Source organism: Hyperolius riggenbachi, chromosome 6, assembly GCF_040937935.1.
Source record: "Hyperolius riggenbachi isolate aHypRig1 chromosome 6, aHypRig1.pri, whole genome shotgun sequence".
Lineage (NCBI taxonomy): Eukaryota > Metazoa > Chordata > Amphibia > Anura > Hyperoliidae > Hyperolius > Hyperolius riggenbachi.
In genome coordinates, this window is record NC_090651.1 from 21,907,295 (window position 1) to 21,927,981 (window position 20,687).

The following is a 20,687-nucleotide window of genomic DNA, read 5'->3' on the forward strand; positions in this document are numbered from 1 at the left end:
CTTCGCTTTTGCAGTTGGCTAGTTCTTCATAAAATAGTTACAATTCTGAAAAAACGTGACCTGTGTATTAGTACCCTGTTTCAGCGAAAATAAGCCCTACTCCAAAATAAGCCCTAGCTGCTATTTCCAGCATGCTCCAAATATAAGCCCTACCTTAAAAATCAGCCCTAGCAGTGCAGCGGTGCAGTGCCAATTGAGCACCAGTCCTGTTTTCCTAGCTAGAGCCGGGTCAATGTCCTCCAGCACCCAAGTGCACCCCTCCATCCCTCCCACCCCAGCCGTCACACACTGATTGCTATTACACTAAGAGGCCCCTCCTCCATCCCTCCCACCCCAGCCGTCACACACTGATTGCTATTAGACTAAGAGGCTAACCAGGGCCCCCAACACATTAATCTCTAGTTACCTGGCTTGCAGTCACTGCCATGTATGCCCTTTCCTTACTTCTCTCCGCTTCAAACACAATAGGGGAATATAGCTGAGTGAGTTGAGCGCCCCCTCCTACACTGCGCCCTGAGGCTAGAGCCTCTCTTGCCACCTGTAATAAATAGCAAGGAGGCAGCTGCGGCGAACCATACTGCCACCGCAGCTGCGTCTACCTCCCTAACGAGCGGTGCTCCCATGCCTCGGGCGTCTAGCACACCGAGGACGGGTTTGTCATCTGCACATAGGGTCGCATTGACGCGTGCGTGCGCGCACCGTCGCGACCTTTATGCGGCAAGGAGACGCATCAGCTGACCTGCGGGTCGGCTGACGTCACGCCAGGCGTCCGCTGCTGCTGATTGGCTGGGCGTAGGGGGGCGTGCCTCAGGGTCTCCTTGGACTCGCCCGGAGGAGTCAGTCGCAACTTGTCTGCTGTTGCGATCACTTCGTGTTAGCGATCAGACCTTAGTTAGATCCGGTGTGCTTTGATCCGGGAGGAAACCGGGATTTCACACAGTGATAGGATTGTTTAATATACTGTTTATTATCGGTGTATGACTCTGGCTGTTCTTGCTCTCTGATTCTGTACCTTTGCCCATCTGATCTTGTTGCCAACCCTGCCTGTATACCGTTCTGCCTCTGCCTTCAGTATTTGTACCTGATCTGCCTGTCTGTTGCCGAATCGATTAGTCTGATCTCTCTACTCTCACCAGGGAGCCCTTGTCTCTAGTGAGGGGTTCCGTACTGTTAGTACCCACCAGCTCCTATGGTGAGGTGTTGCTAAACCTATCAGTACTTACTGTTTGCACCAATCACTACACTCAGTGCAATAAAGTGTGACTAAGGTCTCGTCATTACCTTAGTGTTGCTATATTTGTATTATTGGTGATTCTGCAGATCACCATATAATCAGATATAGTATCTGCATTAATTGGGGATACTGCAGATCACCAAACAATCAGAACTCTGTATTTGCTGACACCAACCGTTACACCACCGCGTCGGCCCTGACCCCAGCACACATCAAGTGGCTGGATAGTGTAATGGTTAAGGGCTCTACCTCTGACACAGGAGACCTGGGTTTGAGTCTCGGCTCTGCCTGTTCAGTAAGCTTGTACCTATTCGGTAGGAGATCTTGGGCAAGTCTCCCTAACACTGCTACTGCCTATAGAGCGCGTCCTAGTGGCTGCAGCTCTGGCGCTTTGAGTCCGCCAGGAGAAAAGAGCGACATAAATGTTCTGTGTTTGTTATCAGCTGCGTGCAGGGATGACAGGGCAGGTGCCAGATAAGGACAGTATGGTAGCATACAATATGGTACCTTTGGATCAGTGAACAAGAAATGTTCTGCTCAGGGATACTTCCTGATGTGTCATCATCATTATGTACAGCCACCCCAGATACCCGTACTGCTGAAGCTGGCCACCCACTCTGCTCCTACACCCTGCCAATACCGGAAAACTGCAGTTGGGGCATCCCCAGCAAAATCGGTGCAGGGTTAAACCACCCCTGAAAATAAGCCCTAGCACATCTTTTGTAGGAAAAATTAATACAAGACACATGGATATCACACTAAAGCTAAAATCTAAGTGACTAAGCTGTCCCTGGTGTCTCGCGCTGATGACCCTGAAACTGCAAAGGAAGAGCTCAAAGCAGAGATCAGGGGGACAGAAAGAGCCAAGTACCTTCCTGCTATCATGAAATCAGTTTCCATATGCCGCCCTGGGGTCCAAATGCACAACACCAGCACTCACACAATCCTCTTAGTCCATCGCAGAAAAGCACATAAAACATTAAAAGCTGTCCGGCCACATAAAACTGAGAAATCTCCCATTAGCACGGCGCACTGAGTACAAGCTGATCTGTCACGCAGAGACTATTGTCACACGCAGCTTTCATGTGAGCTTACTCGCTGCATGACATTCTTGTTGTTGTGTAATTACATACAGTGGGGTGCGAAAGTTTGGGTAACCTTGATAATCTGCATGATTTTCCTGTATAAATCGTTGGTTGTTGCAATAAAAAATGTCAGTTAAATATATCATATATTTGAGAAGTGAAATGAAGTTTATTGGATTTACAGAAAGTGTGCAATAATTGTTTAAATAAAAATTAGGCAGGTGCATAAATGTGGGCACTGTTGTCATTTTATTGATTCCAAAACCTTTAGAACTAATGATTGGAACTCAAATTGGCTTGGGAAGCTCAGTGACCCCTGACCTACATACTCAGGTAAATCCAATTACGAGAAAGAGTATTTAAAGGGGCCCATACACCTAACGATTTTCCCGCCGAAATACGGCCGTTTCGATCACAGTGATCGAAACGGCCGTGAAATCGCCGCGCACACCACTGACAGAACGATGGATTTCCGTCCGAAATCCATCGTACCCGCCGACTCCCGTCGATCCATCCGTGCGGAAGATTTTTCTCGGTCGCCGGCGGGTAGGGAGTGCGTCGATAGTGGCGTTAGAATGCCCGACGACCGACGCAATACAGCGGGTATACATTACCTGCTCCGCCGGCGCTGTCTTCTTCGCCTGGTCCACCGCTGTCTTCTCCGCCTGGTCCCGGCATCTTCTCCGCATCAGCTTCCGCATCCCGGCATCCGGCATAACTTCCTGTGTCACTGCAGTGACAGCGGAAGTACAAACGGAGGGCGCTCTATTTGAACTTCCGCTGTCACTGGAGTGACAGAAAGTTATACGCGGATGCCAGCCGGGAGCCGATGCAGAGACGATGCCGGGGCCAGGCGGAGAAGACAGCGGTGGACCAGGGGACTCGCGCCGGCGGAGCAGGTAATGTATGCAGGGGGGGGGGGGCGGCAGCAGCGGCAGCTCCACAGATTGTGATCGGTTTCAGGCTGAAAAGGTGACCATAAGTTCCCTCTCTGATCAGATTCGATCAGAGAGGGATCTATCTTTGGGTCGAATCTGATGGTAAATCGACCAGTGTATGGCCACCTTAAGGGGGGCAATTGTAAATTTCCCTCCTCTTTTAATTTTCTCTGAAGAGTAGCAACATGGGGGTCTCAAAACAACTCTCAAATGACCCAAAGACAAAGATTGTTCACCATCATGGTTTAGGGGAAGGATACAGAAAGCTGTCTCAGAGATTTCAGCTGTCTGTTTCCACAGTTAGGAACACATTGAGGAAATGGAGGACCGCAGGCTCAGTTCAACTTAAGGCTCGAAGTTGCAGACCAAGAAAAATCTCAGAGAAACAGAAGTGACGAATGGTGAGAACAGTCATAGTGAACCCACACCAGCACCAAAGACCAACAATATCATCATCTTGCTGCAGATGGAGTCACTGTGCATCGTTCAACCATTCGGTGCACTTTACACAAGGAGATGCTGTATGCGAGGGTGATGCAGAGGAAGCTAACAGCACAAACAGAGCCACTTGAGGTATGCTATATGTAATGGATTGCAGAGATGCCGCCGCGCGGTCTGGCAGCGGGGTGGCTGTCTCCGCGTTCAGACCGGCGGTTTCCGCACAGCAGCATGAGTCTGGTTTGTCTGAGCCTTCTAGTGCACACAGGTGGAGAGCTACGAGGCAGGACCTTTATGCCAGTAGGAGAGAGATCAGCTGATCAGGTTGATCAGCTGATCCCAGCGCAGTCTTTGATTGGCTGAATGGCACTGGGTGGCGCTGAGGAGTGCTGCACTATATATACATCTCGCTGGTCAGTCTCAAGTTGTCTGCCGTTGCGAATACATACGTGTGAGCACTCAGACCACAGTCAGATCCCACAGTGTGTTAGAACCAGGTGGACCAGATTACGCTTGTGTTATACTTTAGACCAGTTCCGGGGTGTTGTGACCAAGGACCTCACACCCAAGCTTAGGATTACTGTGTCATTGCTGTGTTATACTTTAGACCAGTTCTGGGGTGTTGTGACCAAGGACCTCACACCCAAGCTTAGGATTACTGTGTCATTGCTGTGTTATACTTTAGATCAGTTCCGGGGTGTTGTGACCAAGGACCTCACACCCAAGTTTAGGATAACTGTGTCTTTGCTGTGTTATACGTTAGACTAGTTCCTGGGTGTCGAGACCACGGACCTCACACCCCAGACTAGGACTCTGCTCTATTTCTGTTATGACTATTTGCTCTGTCGACCTCTCTCTTGCCTTCTGATTCGGTACCCCTGCATATCTGCCTTCCTGTTGCCAGACCCTGCCTGTACCCGGTTACCGAATCAGCCTTCTGTCTCTGTACCTTATCTGCTCGTGTGTTGCCGACCCGGCCTGCCCGACCTTCCAGGCTGTCACTCACTCCTTGAGTGCTCAGTCTATCTGTACTAGCAGTGACACAATTCCACCAAGTGTCAGTTGCAACTAGGACTCCTGCTCCTCAGAGAGTCCGGCCTGTTAGCAGCCAGTGGCCTCTTCCCCTGGAGTCCCCTGGCTGCAGTACAGTCTATATCTGATCTCCAGATATCCCTGGTTGCCAGGTCCTCTCTATTCCCTCTCTCTAGGAGATAGTTCCTGCACTTCCCAGGGCCACCTGCCCCTCAGGTGGTTCTTGGCTAAGCTGCCTGTATCTCCCGCCTCACGGGAGATAGCCTACAGTTACACCAAACACTTACACTTCATTAGGTGTCCAGAGGTTAGTCATACTTGTATTATTGGCGATTCTGCAGATCATCCATAATCAGGTATACATCTGTATGGTTGATGATTCTGCAGATCATCAATAATCAGATTCTCTCTGTGTGCTGACACCGATCGTTACACTATACCAGGCTTTCTCAACCAGGGTTCCCTGGAACCCCAGGGTTCCTTGAGGACTCTGCAGGGGTTCCTTGGCATTTTCCCCTATTGTGGGGGAAGTATAATAGAGCACACTATAATAGGTAGTACTGTAACAAGAAGCACTAAATTGAGGCATCAGGAGACGGTATAATGAGTGGCAGTGTGGGGAGTAGTGAAATAAACAGCCACACATACTTTTAAAGACCATGCCTCCTGCAAAATAAATGCAGGGGTTCCTCGAGACCAAAAAATTGTTTGCAGGGGTTCCTTGAGATCCAAAAGTTATTAGCAGGGTTCCTCCAGGGTAGAAAGGTTGAGAAAGGCTGCACTATACTATTCTCTTGACTTGTAATATGCACACTGTCTGTCCTTGTATTGTTTTTGTTTCTGTTTGTTAAGCAACTGCCAAGACAAATTCCTTGTAAGTGCAAAGTTACTTGGCGAAATAAATTGATTCTGATTCTGATTCTAAAGCACATTTGGACAAGCCAGCATAATTTTGGAATAAGGTGCTGTGAACTGATGAAACTAAAATTGAGTTATTTAGGCATAACAATGGGCATTATGCAGGGGCGGCGCCAGGGGGGTGCTTGGGGGTGCTCGAGCACCCCCTAGAATCGTCCAAGCACCCCCAAAGCACCCCCTGGAGTGAACTGACTTCAGGCGTCTAAAAGACGCCAAGTCAGTTCACAGCGGCAGCCCGAAGCAGCAGAGCAGGGCTACGGTAAGATGGCCGCCCGGAGCCCTGTTCTGCAGACTTCGAGTCTGCAGTGCATGGCTTCGGGCGGCCATTTTCCCGTAGCCCTGCTCTCTGCATGCAGGCAGGAAGTCTCGTCGTGACGTCGGGAAGGAAGAGGATCGTGGGCGCGCGGGCGCTGCGCGCCACAATGAGGTCGGGACTCGGGACAGGAGGTCGGGAAAGAAGGTCTTCTGGCTGTAGGTGAGTAAATGGGTTTTTCGTTTCTTTTTCAGGTGATGCTGATTGTGCATATTGGGGTCATATCTGCTACGGATTGTGCATATTGGGGTCATATCTGCTACGGATTGTGCATATTGGGGTCATATCTGCTACGGATTGTGCATATTGGGGTCATATCTGCTACGGATTGTGCATATTGGGGTCATATCTGCTACGGATTGTGCATATTGGGGTCATATCTGCTACGGATTGTGCATATTGCGGTCATTTCTGCTACCGATTGTGCATATTTGGGTCATTTCTGCTACCGATTGTGCATATTGCGGTCATTTCTGCTACCGATTGTGCATATTGGGGTCATTTCTGCTACCGATTGTGCATATTGGGGTCATTTCTGCTACCGATTGTGCATATTGGGGTCATTTCTGCTACCGATTGTGCATATTGGGGTCATTTCTGCTACCGATTGTGCATATTGGGGTCATATCTGCTACGGATTGTGCATATTGGAGTCATATCTGCTACCGATTGTGCATATTGGGGTCATATCTGCTACCGATTGTGCATATTGGGGTCATATCTGCTACCGATTGTGCATATTGGGGTCATATCTGCTACCGATTGTGCATATTGGGGTCATATCTGCTACCGATTGTGCATATTGGGGTCATATCTGCTACCGATTGTGCATATTGGGGTCATATCTGCTACCGATTGTGCATATTGGGGTCATATCTGCTACCGATTGTGCATATTGGGGTCATATCTGATAACGATTGTGCATATTGGGGTCATATCTGCTACCGATTGTGCATATTGGGGCCATATCTGATAACGATTGTGCATATTGGGGCCATATCTGATAACGATTGTGCATATTGGGACCATATCTGCTACCGATTGTGCATATTGGGGCCATATCTGCTACCGATTGTGCATATTGGGGCCATATCTGCTACCGATTGTGCATATTGGGGCCATATCTGCTACCGATTGTGCATATTGGGGCCATATCTGCTACCGATTGTGCATATTGGGGTCATATCTGCTACCGATTGTGCATATTGGGGTCATATCTGCTACCGATTGTGCATATTGGGGTCATATCTGCTACCGATTGTGCATATTGGGGTCATATCTGCTACCGATTGTGCATATTGGGGCCATATCTGATAACGATTGTGCATATTGGGGCCATATCTGATAACGATTGTGCATATTGGGACCATATCTGCTACCGATTGTGCATATTGGGGCCATATCTGCTACCGATTGTGCATATTGGGGCCATATCTGCTACCGATTGTGCATATTGGGGCCATATCTGCTACCGATTGTGCATATTGGGGCCATATCTGCTACCGATTGTGCATATTGGGGTCATATCTGCTACCGATTGTGCATATTGGGGTCATATCTGCTACCGATTGTGCATATTGGGGTCATATCTGCTACCGATTGTGCATATTGGGGTCATATCTGCTACCGATTGTGCATATTGGGGTCATATCTGCTACCGATTGTGCATATTGGAGCCATATCTGATAACGATTGTGCATATTGGGGTCATTGGACGTTTTTTGTTAAAATCTGCTCACATTACGTGTATTTTCTTGAGAAAACCTGCACAATTATGTGAATTTTCTGGGAAAAGGGTCACCAAAACTTGGGCCCTCTGTCTTTGCGTTGCACTTTTAAAGGGAACCCGAGGTGAGAATAATATTGAGGCTGCCATATTTATCTCCCTTTAAGCAATACCAGTTGCCTGGCTGCCGTGCTGGTCCTCTGCCTCTTATTCTTTCAACCATAGACCCTGAACAAGCATGCAGCAGGTCAGGGGTTTCTGACAATATTGTCAGAACTGACAAGATTAGCTGCATGGCTTGTTTCTGGTGTAATTCAGTTCACTACTACAGCCAAATAGATCAGCAGGGCTGCCAGGCAACTAGTATTGTTTAAAAGGAAATAAATATGGCAGCCACCATATCACTCTCACCCTGGGTTCACTTTAAATTACAGTTAGCCCCGCCCTCATCCGGTCATGACCACGCCCATTTTTTCGCCGCGGGTTGTAGCCACACCCATTTTTTGCCGCGGCGCGCGAAGCGCGCCGCAGGTCGTCAGCTCCCCCGGAAATTGGTCCAGCACCTGCATAGCACCCCCTAAAAAAATTTCCTGGAGCCGCCACTGGCATTATGCATGGAGGAAAAAGAACACAGCATTCCAAGAAAAACTCCTGCTACCTACAGTAAAATATGGTGGTGGTTCCATCATGCTGTGGGGCTGTGTGGCCAGTGCAGGGACTGGGAATCTTGTCAAAGTTGAGGGACGCATGGATGCCACTCAGTATCAGTAGATTCTGGAGACCAATGTCCAGGAATCAGTGACAAAGCTGAAGCTGCGTCAGGGCTGGAGCTTTCAATGAGACAACAACCCCAAACACTCCTCAAAATCCACTAAGGCATTTATGCAGAGGAACAAGTACAACGTTCTGGAATGGCCATCTCAGTCCCCAGACCTGAATATAATTGAAAATCTGTGCTGCAAGTTATAGAGAGCTGTCCATGCTCGGAAGCAATCAAACCTGAATGAACTAGAGATGTTTTGTAAAGAGGAATTTTCCAAAATACCTTCAACCAGAATCCAGACTTTCATTGGAACCTACAGAAAGCGTTTAGAGGCTGTAATTTCTGCAAAAGGAGGATCTACTAAATATTGAATTAATTTCTATTTTGTGGTGCCCAAATTTATGCACCTGCCTAATTTTGTTTAAACAATTATTGCACACTTTCTGTAAATCCAATAAACTTCATTTCACTTCTCAAATATCACTGTGTGTGTCTCCTATATGATATATTTAACTGACATTTATCGTAACAACCAACGATTTATACAGGAAAATCATGACGATTAACAAGGTTGCCCAAACTTTTGCATCCCACTGTAGGAATTAGTAGAAAATCAGTAATTTTACCAATATTCCACTGGCGGAATTCTTTGGCGCTATCTTTATAGCTATGCCGCGGAACTTTCCCAATGTGAACCCTGCCTTGCTATTTAGGTTAAATACGGTGGATTTTTTGAAGAGACACTGACAATGAAACAGGAAATTTGGGTACTACAGACCTATAGGGCACCCAAGTTATTAGTGCCTATAAGGGCATCCGGAGGGGATGATTAGGGTTAGGTATGGGTGCGGGGTCAATAAGGGTTAGGTATCGGTGGTGGTAAAGGAGGTCATTAGAGTTAGGCACCAGTTGGGGGGTCGTTAGGGTTAGGCAGTGTGTGTGTGTGTGGGGGGGGGGGTTCGTGAGGGTCAGGCATCGGTGGGGGGTTGGTTAGGGTTAGGCTCTGTGAGGGGGGTATTTGTTTGGGTTAGGAATCGGGGGGGGGGGCGGTTAGAGTTAAGGGGCACTATGGTGAAAAATTGTAAAATTTAAAATATGTGCAAACATAATCAAATAAGAAGTAATTTTTTTCCAGAGTAAAATGAGCCATAAATTACTTTTCTCCTATGTTGCTGTCACTTACAGCAGGTAGTAGAAATCTGACAGAAGCGACAGGTGGACTAGTATATCTCAGGGGTTTATTTATTTTCAGAAGCACTTAGTAAATAGCAAAAAAAACTGTGTAACAAGCAGGGAAGCTGTCCGGCACCATTGTTTAAATCCTTTTTAGGGAATATGTTTATACAAAATAAAAGCCTTGCTGAGAATCCCCCATGAAGAGATGGACTAGACCAAAACCTGTCACTTCTGTCAGATTTCTACTACATACTGTAAGTGACAGCAACATAGGAGAAAAGTAATTTATGGTTCATTTCACTCTGGAAAAAATGTACTTCTTATTTGTTTATGTTTGCACATATTTTAAATTTTACAATTTTTCGCTGTAGTGCCCCTTTAGGCATCGAAAGAGGGAGGGTTTGTGTAGAATAGGGTAAAACCAGTAATACCAATATTCTACTAGTGGATATTTCCAGCACCCATTTTGCACGTACGCCACTGACAAAGCCACAAACCAAATGTGAGAACAACGGGTAAAAGTTTATTTTTCTTATTTCACATCTTTGCAGAGACTTTGCCACGCTTTTACTGCACATTACACATTTTCTGATGCCTGGGTGTGTTTTTTCACCGCTTTCAGGCTTTGTTCACATCTAAAATGGAAATCACAAATGCCAGCGTTTTGCGATTTTGTGAGTGATATTTTTCCCCCTCCCGGTGCTTACCTGCGCGCTACGATTTTGTGTACAGCGCTTTTGCAGAGCGATTTGACACAAGTCAGGAAGTGAACTATTTGACCAAGAATATAATAAATACAATGTATTTATTCTTAAAGCCAGTTGCGTGTGGTCCGGTATTAGCAGCGCCAGATTTTTACTTTTTACTGCCCAAGGCCACTGTCACCTGCCGTATAGGTAATGAAATGACCCCTCCCCGCTTCCCTCCAGTATAGGTAGCCAGGTGACCCCCTCCCCCCTTCCCTCCAGTATAGGTAGTGAGATGACCACTTACCCTTCCCTCCAGTATAGGTAACCAGGTGACCCCCTCCCCCCTTCCTTCTAGTATAGATAGCCTGTTGACCCCCCCCCCCCACCCAGTATAGGTAGCCAGATGACCCCTCCCCCCTTACCCTCTAATATAGGTAGCCAGGTGACTCCCTTAAAGGGACACTTAAGTCAAACAAAAAAAATGAGTTTTACTCACCTAGGGCTTCCAATAGCCCCCTGCAGCTGTCCGGTGCCCTCGCCGCCTCCCTCCGATCCTCCTGGCCCCACCGGCAGCCACTTCCTGTTTCGGTGACAGGAGCTGACAGGCTGGGAACGCGAGTGATTCTTCGCATTCCCAGACACATTAGCACCCTCTATGCTGCTATATGGTATATGATATATGCTATAGTAGCATAGATGGCGCTATTGTGGCCAGGAACGCGAAGAATCACTCGTGTCCCCAGCCTGTCAGCTCCTGTCACCGAAACAGGAAGTGGCTGCCAGCGGGGCCAGGAGGATCGGAGGGAGACGGCGAGGGCACCGGACAGCTGCAGGGGGCTATTGGAGACCCCAGGTGAGTAAAACTCATTTTTTTTGTTTGACTTAAGTGTCCCTTTAAACCCTCCTTTTCCCACCCCCTTTCAGTATAGTTAGCCAGCTCTTCTTTTTCCGCTCATCTCCAGTGCAGAAGCTTCCTTTTCCTTTCTGTCTTCAATGCTGCCCAAGTCCATAGCCGCCTGCCACAATGCAAAGGTGCACAGAGAGCAAGGTGGCTGCTGCACAGGCGGCTGGCAGAAGAGTACCACGATCAGGCCCTCACCTGATCTCCCTGCATTGCAGCATTTACAAGCTTGCAAATGCTGCACCAGTTTAGCCTGCTGCTTTGGTGCCCTTCCTCCTGTGGTGCCCTAGATCATGGCCTCGGTGGCCTTGGCCTAAATCCGGCCCTGGGTATTAGTCATGGAGAGAATACAAAGAACAAACAACAAAGGTTGTTTAGGTGATACATTTTTTAATTTATTCTTAAAAACGCGAAGGCAATGGCTGCAGAAAGCGATTTTGTGAGCGGTTTGCGTTTTTCCTATATCTTCCACTGTAGCAAAATCGCCTTATAAATGGTACAGGCAGTGCTTTGCTGAGCGGAAAGCTGACGAAACGCACTGATATGAACTATCCCATAAGGATTCATTGCACTAGCGATTGATAGGACGTTTTTTAAAAGGAACCTGAAGCGAGTAAAACTATATAAAATAAACACAAGACGTAGCTGCAAATGAATGTTACATACTAACCTCACCGTCAGTTCCTCTCAGAAGCTCACCATTTTCTTCTTACAGTGATCCCTTCCAGTTCTGACAATATTTTGTCAGTATTGAAATATACAAGTTGCTGTCAGTTATATATCAGCAGCTGTCAGTTACAACTGATGAGTAAGGTAATGCCCATGTTTCCCTATGGCTCAAGTGGGCTATATTACAGAGTAACAGTGTGCTGAGCAGGAAGCTGTTATGGGGTAATGGCCATTTTTAAAATGAAGGACGGAGAATTCCATTGATCACAGCAGACAAACAGGACACAGGAGGAGAAAGAGATTGAGGAGTAGACTACACTGGAGGCAAGTATGACCTGTGTATGGTTATTTTGACTTTTTTATTTTCAGTTCAGGTTTTCTTTAAAATCTCCCGCTGTCAAAAAAACCCTGCAAAACGCCCTAGGTGTGAACGAACCCTTACAGCATTTTCCTGCAACAGACAGAACCGTCTTGCCATAAGAACCTACTTGTCATATCCATTATTAGAAATGCCACAAATACAATTTACAGATTTAGGTGAAGCAATAAGAATGTTTTTTTTTCTTTTTGAGTTCAATAAACCTTAATTGTAGGAAATCTGCAGCATAAATCCATTCACAAATGATTCCAAGTCCCATGGTGAGTTCACATTGAGTTCAAGAGAATACATCTAATTGTAGCGCTCAGTTCTGTACAGATCCATATCCTGCGCAGCAGTGATGCATTTTACATAGGCAGACATCAGGAGGATAAAGTGATTGTTATGGGTGAGATGGAAATATTTAAAGGACCACAATCCCCAAAAAATAATAAATTTTTATGCATGCATACAGGGCCGGGCCGAGGCATAGGCTGGAGAGGCTCCAGCCTCAGGGCGCAGTGTAGGAGGGGGCGCAGAATTCATTTAGCTGTCATTCCTAATTGTGTTTGAAGCAGAAAGAAATAAGAAAAGGGGATACATGGCAGTGACTGCAATCCATATAACTAGATATTAAGGTGTTGGGGAGGTTGTGGGCCCTGTGGCCCTCTTAGTCTAATAGCAATCAGTGTGTGATGGCTGGGGTGGGAGGGATGGAGGGGCGCACTTTGGTGTCTCAGCCTTGGGTGCTGGAGGACCTTGTCCCTGCTCTGCATGCATATGTATAAAATATACATTTTTTCCAGAGTAAAATAAGCTTTAAATTACTTTTTTCCTATGTCGCTGTCACTTACAGTAGATAGTAAAAGTATGACAGATCCGATGAAGGAAAAACTGAGAATCCCCTATGAAGAAATTGACAATTCCAAAGCCTGTCAGTTCTGTCAGACTTTCACTCCCTTTTCTAGGTGAACGCAACATAATAACAACAAAATAATTAATTGCTCATTTTACTCAGGGAGAAATGCACTTATTATATGTATCGGTACAAATGTATTTTACATTTACCTTTTTTTTTTGCGACAGTGGTCCTTTAACTCTTTATAGCAAATGACCTACAATATATTAATATGGCCACTTGCTCTTGGTGAACTGGAAATAATATAAATAATATACAGCGCATGCAGGTTTCATAAATGGTGATGGAGATGTAAAATGAGTATTATGGGGTTACCTGGATACCACAAGTGGAAGAATCAGCATCTTCAGCATCCTCATGAGAAGCTCCCCAGGAAACTGGAAGTAACTGATCTCCTATAAGACACAATACAGAAGGGTCTGTTAGAAGCAAGTGACCTCAGGATAACCGACACAATAAAGACCTGTTAAAGGACAACCGATGTGACATGTGACATGATGAGATAGACATGTGTATGTACAGCGCCTAGCACACAAATACGGTAACCATGCTGTGTAACTTTTTTAATTTCTCTGCCTGAAAGCGGCTGCTGGAGAGATACGCAAAGAGCTCACATCTCTTATGTCAGACTGGAGCCGACTGAAGGAAGTGACCCAGTACCGGAGCTGTGGGCAGTGGAGGACGGCGGCGCGGGAGCGATCGGAGCGGATGGGGCTGGAGGAAGCCCCAGCCTTATGTATAAAAGGTTTTGATTGTTCCAGCTCTGTATCCCTTTAAAATGCTAACGCTCAAAAAATGCTGCATGTCCTGTGTTTGCAATTTTGATAATCGCAATCGCTCCAGTGGAATTTGGCCCATCCATTAACATTAGCTGAGCGTTTAGGGAAATCGCTAGCGTTTTGAATCACTCAAAAAGCTCATGGTGAAACTAAACACCTAGGAGTGTGTAAGGGGCTAAAAGAAATCCAAAAGCCTCCCAACTAAAATGCTTAGTGTTGAGCCGAAATTTTGCGTTACTATAATTACGCATGCGAAATTTGCTATTACGATGCGAAATTATGGTAGCGTAATTGCCATTAAAATCGTAATTGAAAATACCGTAAGTGTAATTTTCAACGCGTAATTTCGCGTTTCGTTCATAACGTAATTTTGCGTTAAACAATAACGTAATTTCGCGTTAAACCATAACGTAATTTCGCATTTCTTCGTAATTTTGCGAATTTCGTAATTACTTGTTAGCAGGGTTGCTCGCGATTTTTCGCCAAAGGCATTTTCGTCTGCATGGCGAATTTTGATGCGAAATATCACTACATGGCGAATTTTATATGCGAAATAGCATTCCGTAACGCGAAAACTACGCGAAAATTAACGCTTACAGTAATATGAACTATCGCAAAATTACGTTATGTAACTACGCTTACAAATGGTTGCATGCAAGGCAAACGTAATTTCGCGATACCCACTGTAATGCGAAAATTACGCTTCCGCGGAATTTCGCGAAATCCTTCTTCATTACGATTATGTACTTACGGCCATAATCGTAATTACACTAATTACGCGAAATTTCGCGAAATCGTAATTAAGTCATTACGCTCATCTCTAAAAATGCTATGCAAAACAGAAGTTTTCCTTCTTTAAACAGAAGGTTTTAGTGATAAATCAGGACGAAGTGAGCTCTGAGGTGTCCCATAGTGCATCACTGCTGAATATGCAAATCATCTCTTTGTTGTCCCTGATAGCTAAGCAGGAAAGCAGATGACAGTTTTACTACCGTGCTAATGGGAGCTGTATATATCATTGGGATTGTCCAAGGACTATCAGCTCAAGGAAAGGATGATTACAGTACGTGCTCCCCCACACAGAGGCATATCTAGAGGGGTACAGGCATGGCTTGCGCCATGAGCGCCACAGCACCATGGGCGCAATGGCTTCATCCTCCTACCTCATGCTTCACCACCATACTGAAGGATGCCTTTCAGGCATTTGTACCTTCTCTTATACTAGAGGACATCTCTCACTACCTATACTGAGGGGGGTCTACTTATACTGGGGGACTCCTGCCAAATCTATACTGAGGGGGTTACTTATACTGAGGGGAACCTATCATTACCTATACTGAGGGACTACTTATACTGGGGGGACACCTCTCTTACCACTTATGCTAAAGAAGGCTACTTATACCGGGGAGACATCTCTAACTACATATACTGGGAGGGCAACGTAAATATGGGTCTACTTATACTGGGTGAACTACCTCTGGCTACCTATACTAGGGTGCAACCTCTGGTTACTTTTACTTGGGGGCTAACTCTAGCAGCCTATACTGGGGAGACTTGTATCATTGCAAGAAAAGAAGCTGTAATTATGGGACAAGGTGGTCTGATGGGGAAGGGGGGTGCAATTTCAGTGTTTGCTATAGGCGCTATGTCACCCAGATACGCCCCTGCCCCCACAGCAGGCAATAAAGCATCCCAAACGTGTGTGGGTAACAATGTCTCATGCAGAATGTCATCTAAACAGCAGAAATTATTTTTTTTTTTTAACTATTAACCATTACTCTTCCTACTACTTTCTTTCTCTTATGTATCAGTAATTTTTAGTTTTATTTTCTTATACATTTCGCAATAGCGGTCCTTTAAAAAAGTGCGGAAGTCACTTAGTGGGCGGTGGTTGGGAGCCCGAACTACTTGACGAGCTCCCAGTTCAGCTGCCTAAGGGCTTCTTCACACTAAAGGGCGTTTTTGCCCTTTTTTCCAGTGCAGGCGATATTCAAAATCGCCCACAAAACGCTTGTGCAATGAATTTCTATGAGAAGGTTCATATCAGCACGTTGCGTCTGCTTTGCGGTCTGCAAAGCGGTGCCTGTACCATTTTTGGGGCGCTTTTGCTATAATGGAAGATATAGGAAGAGAGCTAAACGCTCACAAAATCGCTTTATGCAGCGTTTGCGTTTGTGTTTTTTTAGAATAAATACACTGCATTTATTCTTTTCCAGGTCAAAGAGTTCACTTCCTGACTTGCGTCAGGGAGTGAATGACAAAACTGCTCTGGAAAAGCGCCTTTACCAAAAACGCAGCGCGCAGTGGAGCGCCGGGAGGGGAAAAAAACGCAGCACAAAAACGCAAAACGCTTGCGTATGCCATTACGATTTTAGATGTGAATGAGACCTCAGTGTTGCTAACATGTTCTCTATTTTTACCCACGGTGATTGCTACAATTAACGTGGACTTTTTCCCTCAAAGTATAAACTGGTCCCATCTGCATAATTTTTCCTTATTTAAAAAAACAACAACTTTTTTTATGAAAATTTGTTTTATACAAACCTCCTGCAACACTTTTTCCCTGATTTCTGTCTGCGGTCAGTGAACTGCAGGTCACAGTTCTCTAACCCCCCTTTGTCTCCTCTCTAATGTGGTAAAAGGTTTATCTGCTAATGGCTACAGAGCACGTGTACCGGGCAGTCACTGACGCACGGCCTCCTGGGATATCCTGGGAGGTCAGGTGTTTCCAACAACAATGTTATTTTCAGCCTCTGTTTACAATATATATATATACCCTCCAATTCCTGTTCCCTTTGCCATAGCTTAACCTCTTGGGGACCGCCGCTATGAGATCCTACGCCGCATTTCTGGCTGTTCTAGCCTGATGCGACGTAGGATCTACGCCGCACGCCGTTTCCGCTCCCGACGCGATCGTGCACGCCGAGAGGGGAGATGTCAGCTGTCATATGACAGCTGACATCTCCCCTCAGAGATCAGCAGCCATCGCGTATGGCTGCTGATCACGTGATCACTATGATAGCCGGCGGATCGTAGTGATCAATTTGACAGCTGCGGTGGTAGGGGGGAAAGAAGAGGATCCACTCACCTCCCTGCTGTTCCCGCGACGATTAGCGCTCCCCACCGCTCTTGCCAGCATCTCTGCACATTGTGACGTAAGTCCCGGGCCCTGGCTTGATGACGTCATCAAGCCGCGACCTGGGAGTTAGCGTCAGTACAAGCGGGGATGTCGAAGAGAGCGGTGGTGTCCACAGCGGCTCATCACTGGAGCCTGGAAGGTGAGTGAAAGCTGCTGCTGAAAGGGGGGACACCTGTCCACACAGGGGGGGACACGGCCCAGCAACAGGATCCAGCTGCCTGACCCCCCAAACGCGTGTCCACCCCCCCCCCCCCATGCAAAAGTGCCTGGTCCTTAAACGTCCATCAGGGAGATTTTTATAAAATAAGCGCTACTTAACGGGGGCTTCCTCCAGCCCCAAGCTCCCAGGATGTCCCTCGCCGCAGGTCCGTCCCGGTCCCCAGCGATGAAGTCAGAGCGACCTCCAGGTTGCTCTGTACTGCGCCTGCGTGAGTGGCGCTGTCAATCCCCGCCACGTGGGCCGGGGCGGACTGCGCAAGCGCAGAACTACTGGGCTTACGCAGTCCGCTCCGGCCCACGTGGCGGTGATTGTGGCAGTACAGGCCAACCTGGAAGTCGCCCTGACATCATCGCCGGGGACCGGGACGGACCTGCGGCGAACGGCTGACTGCAGAGCTGCAGCGAGGGACATCCTGGGAGCTTGGGACTGGAGGAAGCCCTGGGTAAGTAGTGCTTATTTTATAAAAATCTCCCTGATGGCTCCTTTAAAGCAGTAGGATCAGCCATACTATTCCAAGGAAAAAACACATATATAAGTAGATAAATACTTGATCTACTTACATAACACATGTATTGTACTGTCCACGTTTTGATTTCAGTGAATGTTATATAGTAAATGACGAGAATTCTGTTCCTGGTGGGGGCCATGTCTTTTGCCCACAGTAAAGGCTAACTCGTGATGTCATTTCTGCCCTTTACTTTTTTTCTTGTCTCCTCCAATCGCTGAGTCGCCTCAGCCTTGCTTGTAAACACAAGTGAGTAGGGGATTAGGTTTCAGATAAGAAGCTGGCAGGGAAATAAAGGGAAGAGGAGGAATAGATTATAGATAAAAAGAACCCCAGCATGCAATTCTTTGGCACGACTACTAAAGGGCCAGTGTTCTTTAAGTATGTGATAACTCCAAATCATAACAGCAGAAAAAGTTTTGAAAGGTTTGGATGCAGGATTAGCATCTTTATCACTTAATACACTCAGACCAGTTGCTGTTGAAATTTGATTTTTATGGTGACAATACCGCTTTAAGGGGGGTTAGGCGGCCGGTCCTTAAAGGGGAACTGAAGAGAGAGGTATATGGAGGCTGTCATGTTTATTTCCTTTTAATCAATACCAGTTGCCTGGCAGCCCTGCTGGTCTATTTCTCTGCAGTAGTATCTGATTAAAACCAGAAACAAGCATGCAGCTAGTCTTGTCAGATCAGACTTATAAGTCTGAACCACTGAAACACCTGATCTGCTGCATGCTTGTTCAGGGGCTATGGCTAATAGTATTAGAGGCAGAGGATCAGCAGGGCTGCCAGGCAACTGGTATTGTCTAAAAGGAAATAAACATGACAGCCTCCATATACCTCTCTCTTCAGTTCCCCTTTAAAGGGTTAAAAGGGTGAGAAGATGCTATGCTAACTCTCTAGCTAGTTCTGTAGGAAAAAGGGTTATTTCAGCAACCTCACTAGATATAACAATATATATTAAAAAAACAGTTATAGTAATGTTCTATTCGAAAGGCAAGGGTCTTTGCAAAGGATATTCAGAACAATACTATTTTGTATAACAAGCAATTAAAAATCATTTGTCTAAGCGCCTGTTTCCACTACACGCAGATTGGATGCAGAGAAACTGACTCCAATGAATGTTTATGGGAAAATCTGCATCAGAAAAATTGCGTTTAGTGGAAACAGGCCCATAGGCTTTCATTGGAGTCAGTTTTTCTGCATCCGTTCTGCATCCAATCTGCATGTAGTGGAAACAGGCGCTTAGACAAATGATTTTTAATTGCTTGTTATACAAAATAGTGCACAAAAATTACAAAAATCATGTAGCAAATGAACAGATTGATAAAGTAAAATATTGGGGAAAATAAAGTAGAAATAATAACTGGTTAAAGTCTGAGTAGTCTATGAAATTACCATATCCTCTGGTAACTAGTGGAGGCGCCCTTATAATACAGGATCTTCTCAAAAAATTAGCATATTGTGATAAAGTTCACTGTTTTCTGTAATGTACTGATAAACATTAGACTTTCATATATTTTAGATTCATTACACACAACTGAAGTAGTTCAAGCCTTTTATTGTTTTAATATTGATGATTTTGGCATATAGCTCATGAAAACCCCAAATTCCTATCTCAAAAAATTAGCATATTTCATCCGACCAATAAAAGAAAAGTGTTTTTAAAACAAAAAAAGTCAACCTTCAAATCATTGTGTTCAGTTATGCACTCAATACTTGGTCGGGAATGCTTTTGCAGAAATGACTCCTTCAATGCGGCGTGGCATGGAGGCAATCAGCCTGTGGCACTGCTCAGGTGTTATGGAGGCCCAGGATGCTTCGATAGTGGCCTTAACCACTTGCCGACCAGGGGTGATTTGCCTGATCTGTGCTGCGTGGGCTCTCCAGCCCGCAGCACAGATCAGTATTATGCCAGGGCGATCAGACTTCCCCCCTTTTTTCCCCACTAGGGGGATGTCCTGCCGGGGGGGGTCTGATCGCCGCCGGCCATCTGCGTTTTGCGGGGGGGGGGGGGGGGGGGGCTCCTCAAAGCCCCCCTCCGCAGCCATTTCCGGCCTCTGCCTTCTTACCTCCCTCCTTACCTCCCTCCCTCTCTCCGTAATGCGCAGGACGGAGTTCCGTCCTGCGCATTGAAGGATAGGCTTCCGCCTATCAGATGCCGGCGATCCCCGGCCACTCAGAGGCCGGGGATCGCCGATCCGCCCTACGGCGCTGCTTCCCCGCGTGTTTACATTTTGCCGGCGAGCCGCGATCGGCGGCTCTCCGGCTGTTCACGGAGACACCCTCCGTGAACTGACATGGAAAGGCCACTCGATCGATCGAGCGGCCGTTTCCATGGTAACCCGCAGACGACCAGTTTACGCCAATCGGCGTTAGCTGGTCGTCAAGAGGTTAAAGGGACACTTAAGCCAGAAAAAAAAAATGAGTTTTACTCACCTGGGGCTTCTACCAGCCCCCTGCAGCAGTCCTGTGCCCTCGCAGCCACTCACTAATCCTCTGGTCCCCCGCTGCCAGCTAGTTTCATTTTTGCCGACAGGCCCGTCAGGACTGGCCACGCGTATCTTTTTCCGCATTCCGGAATGTAATTAGCGCTATTGCGGGCTGCAATGCGTACAAAAATACGCGTTGCCGCATTACGAACACATAGTTATGCGTCAACGCGTATTTTTGTACGCGTTGTGGCCCGCAATAGAGCTAATTACAGTCGGGAATGCGGAAAAAGCTACGCGTGGCCAGTCCTGACGGGCAAAAACGAAACTAGCTGGCAGCGGGGGACCAGAGGATTAGTGAGTGGCTGCGAGGGCACAGGACTGCTGCAGGGGGCTGGTAGAAGCCCCAGGTGAGTAAAACTATTTTTTTTTTCTGGCTTAAGTGTCCCTTTAA

At 46.6% G+C, this 20,687-nt stretch overlaps 1 protein-coding gene across 2 annotated transcripts in view; it reads right to left on the minus strand.

The window, feature by feature from the left end:
• SLC1A7 (solute carrier family 1 member 7) overlaps positions 1–20,687 on the minus strand; it is a 134,813-nt gene that overhangs the window by 104,287 nt on the left and 9,839 nt on the right. For both annotated transcript variants that reach the window (XM_068238984.1, XM_068238985.1), the window contains exon 2: positions 13,475–13,554. In XM_068238984.1, the coding sequence (XP_068095085.1) occupies positions 13,475–13,554 (80 nt within the window). The remainder of the gene's footprint in view (positions 1–13,474; positions 13,555–20,687) is intronic.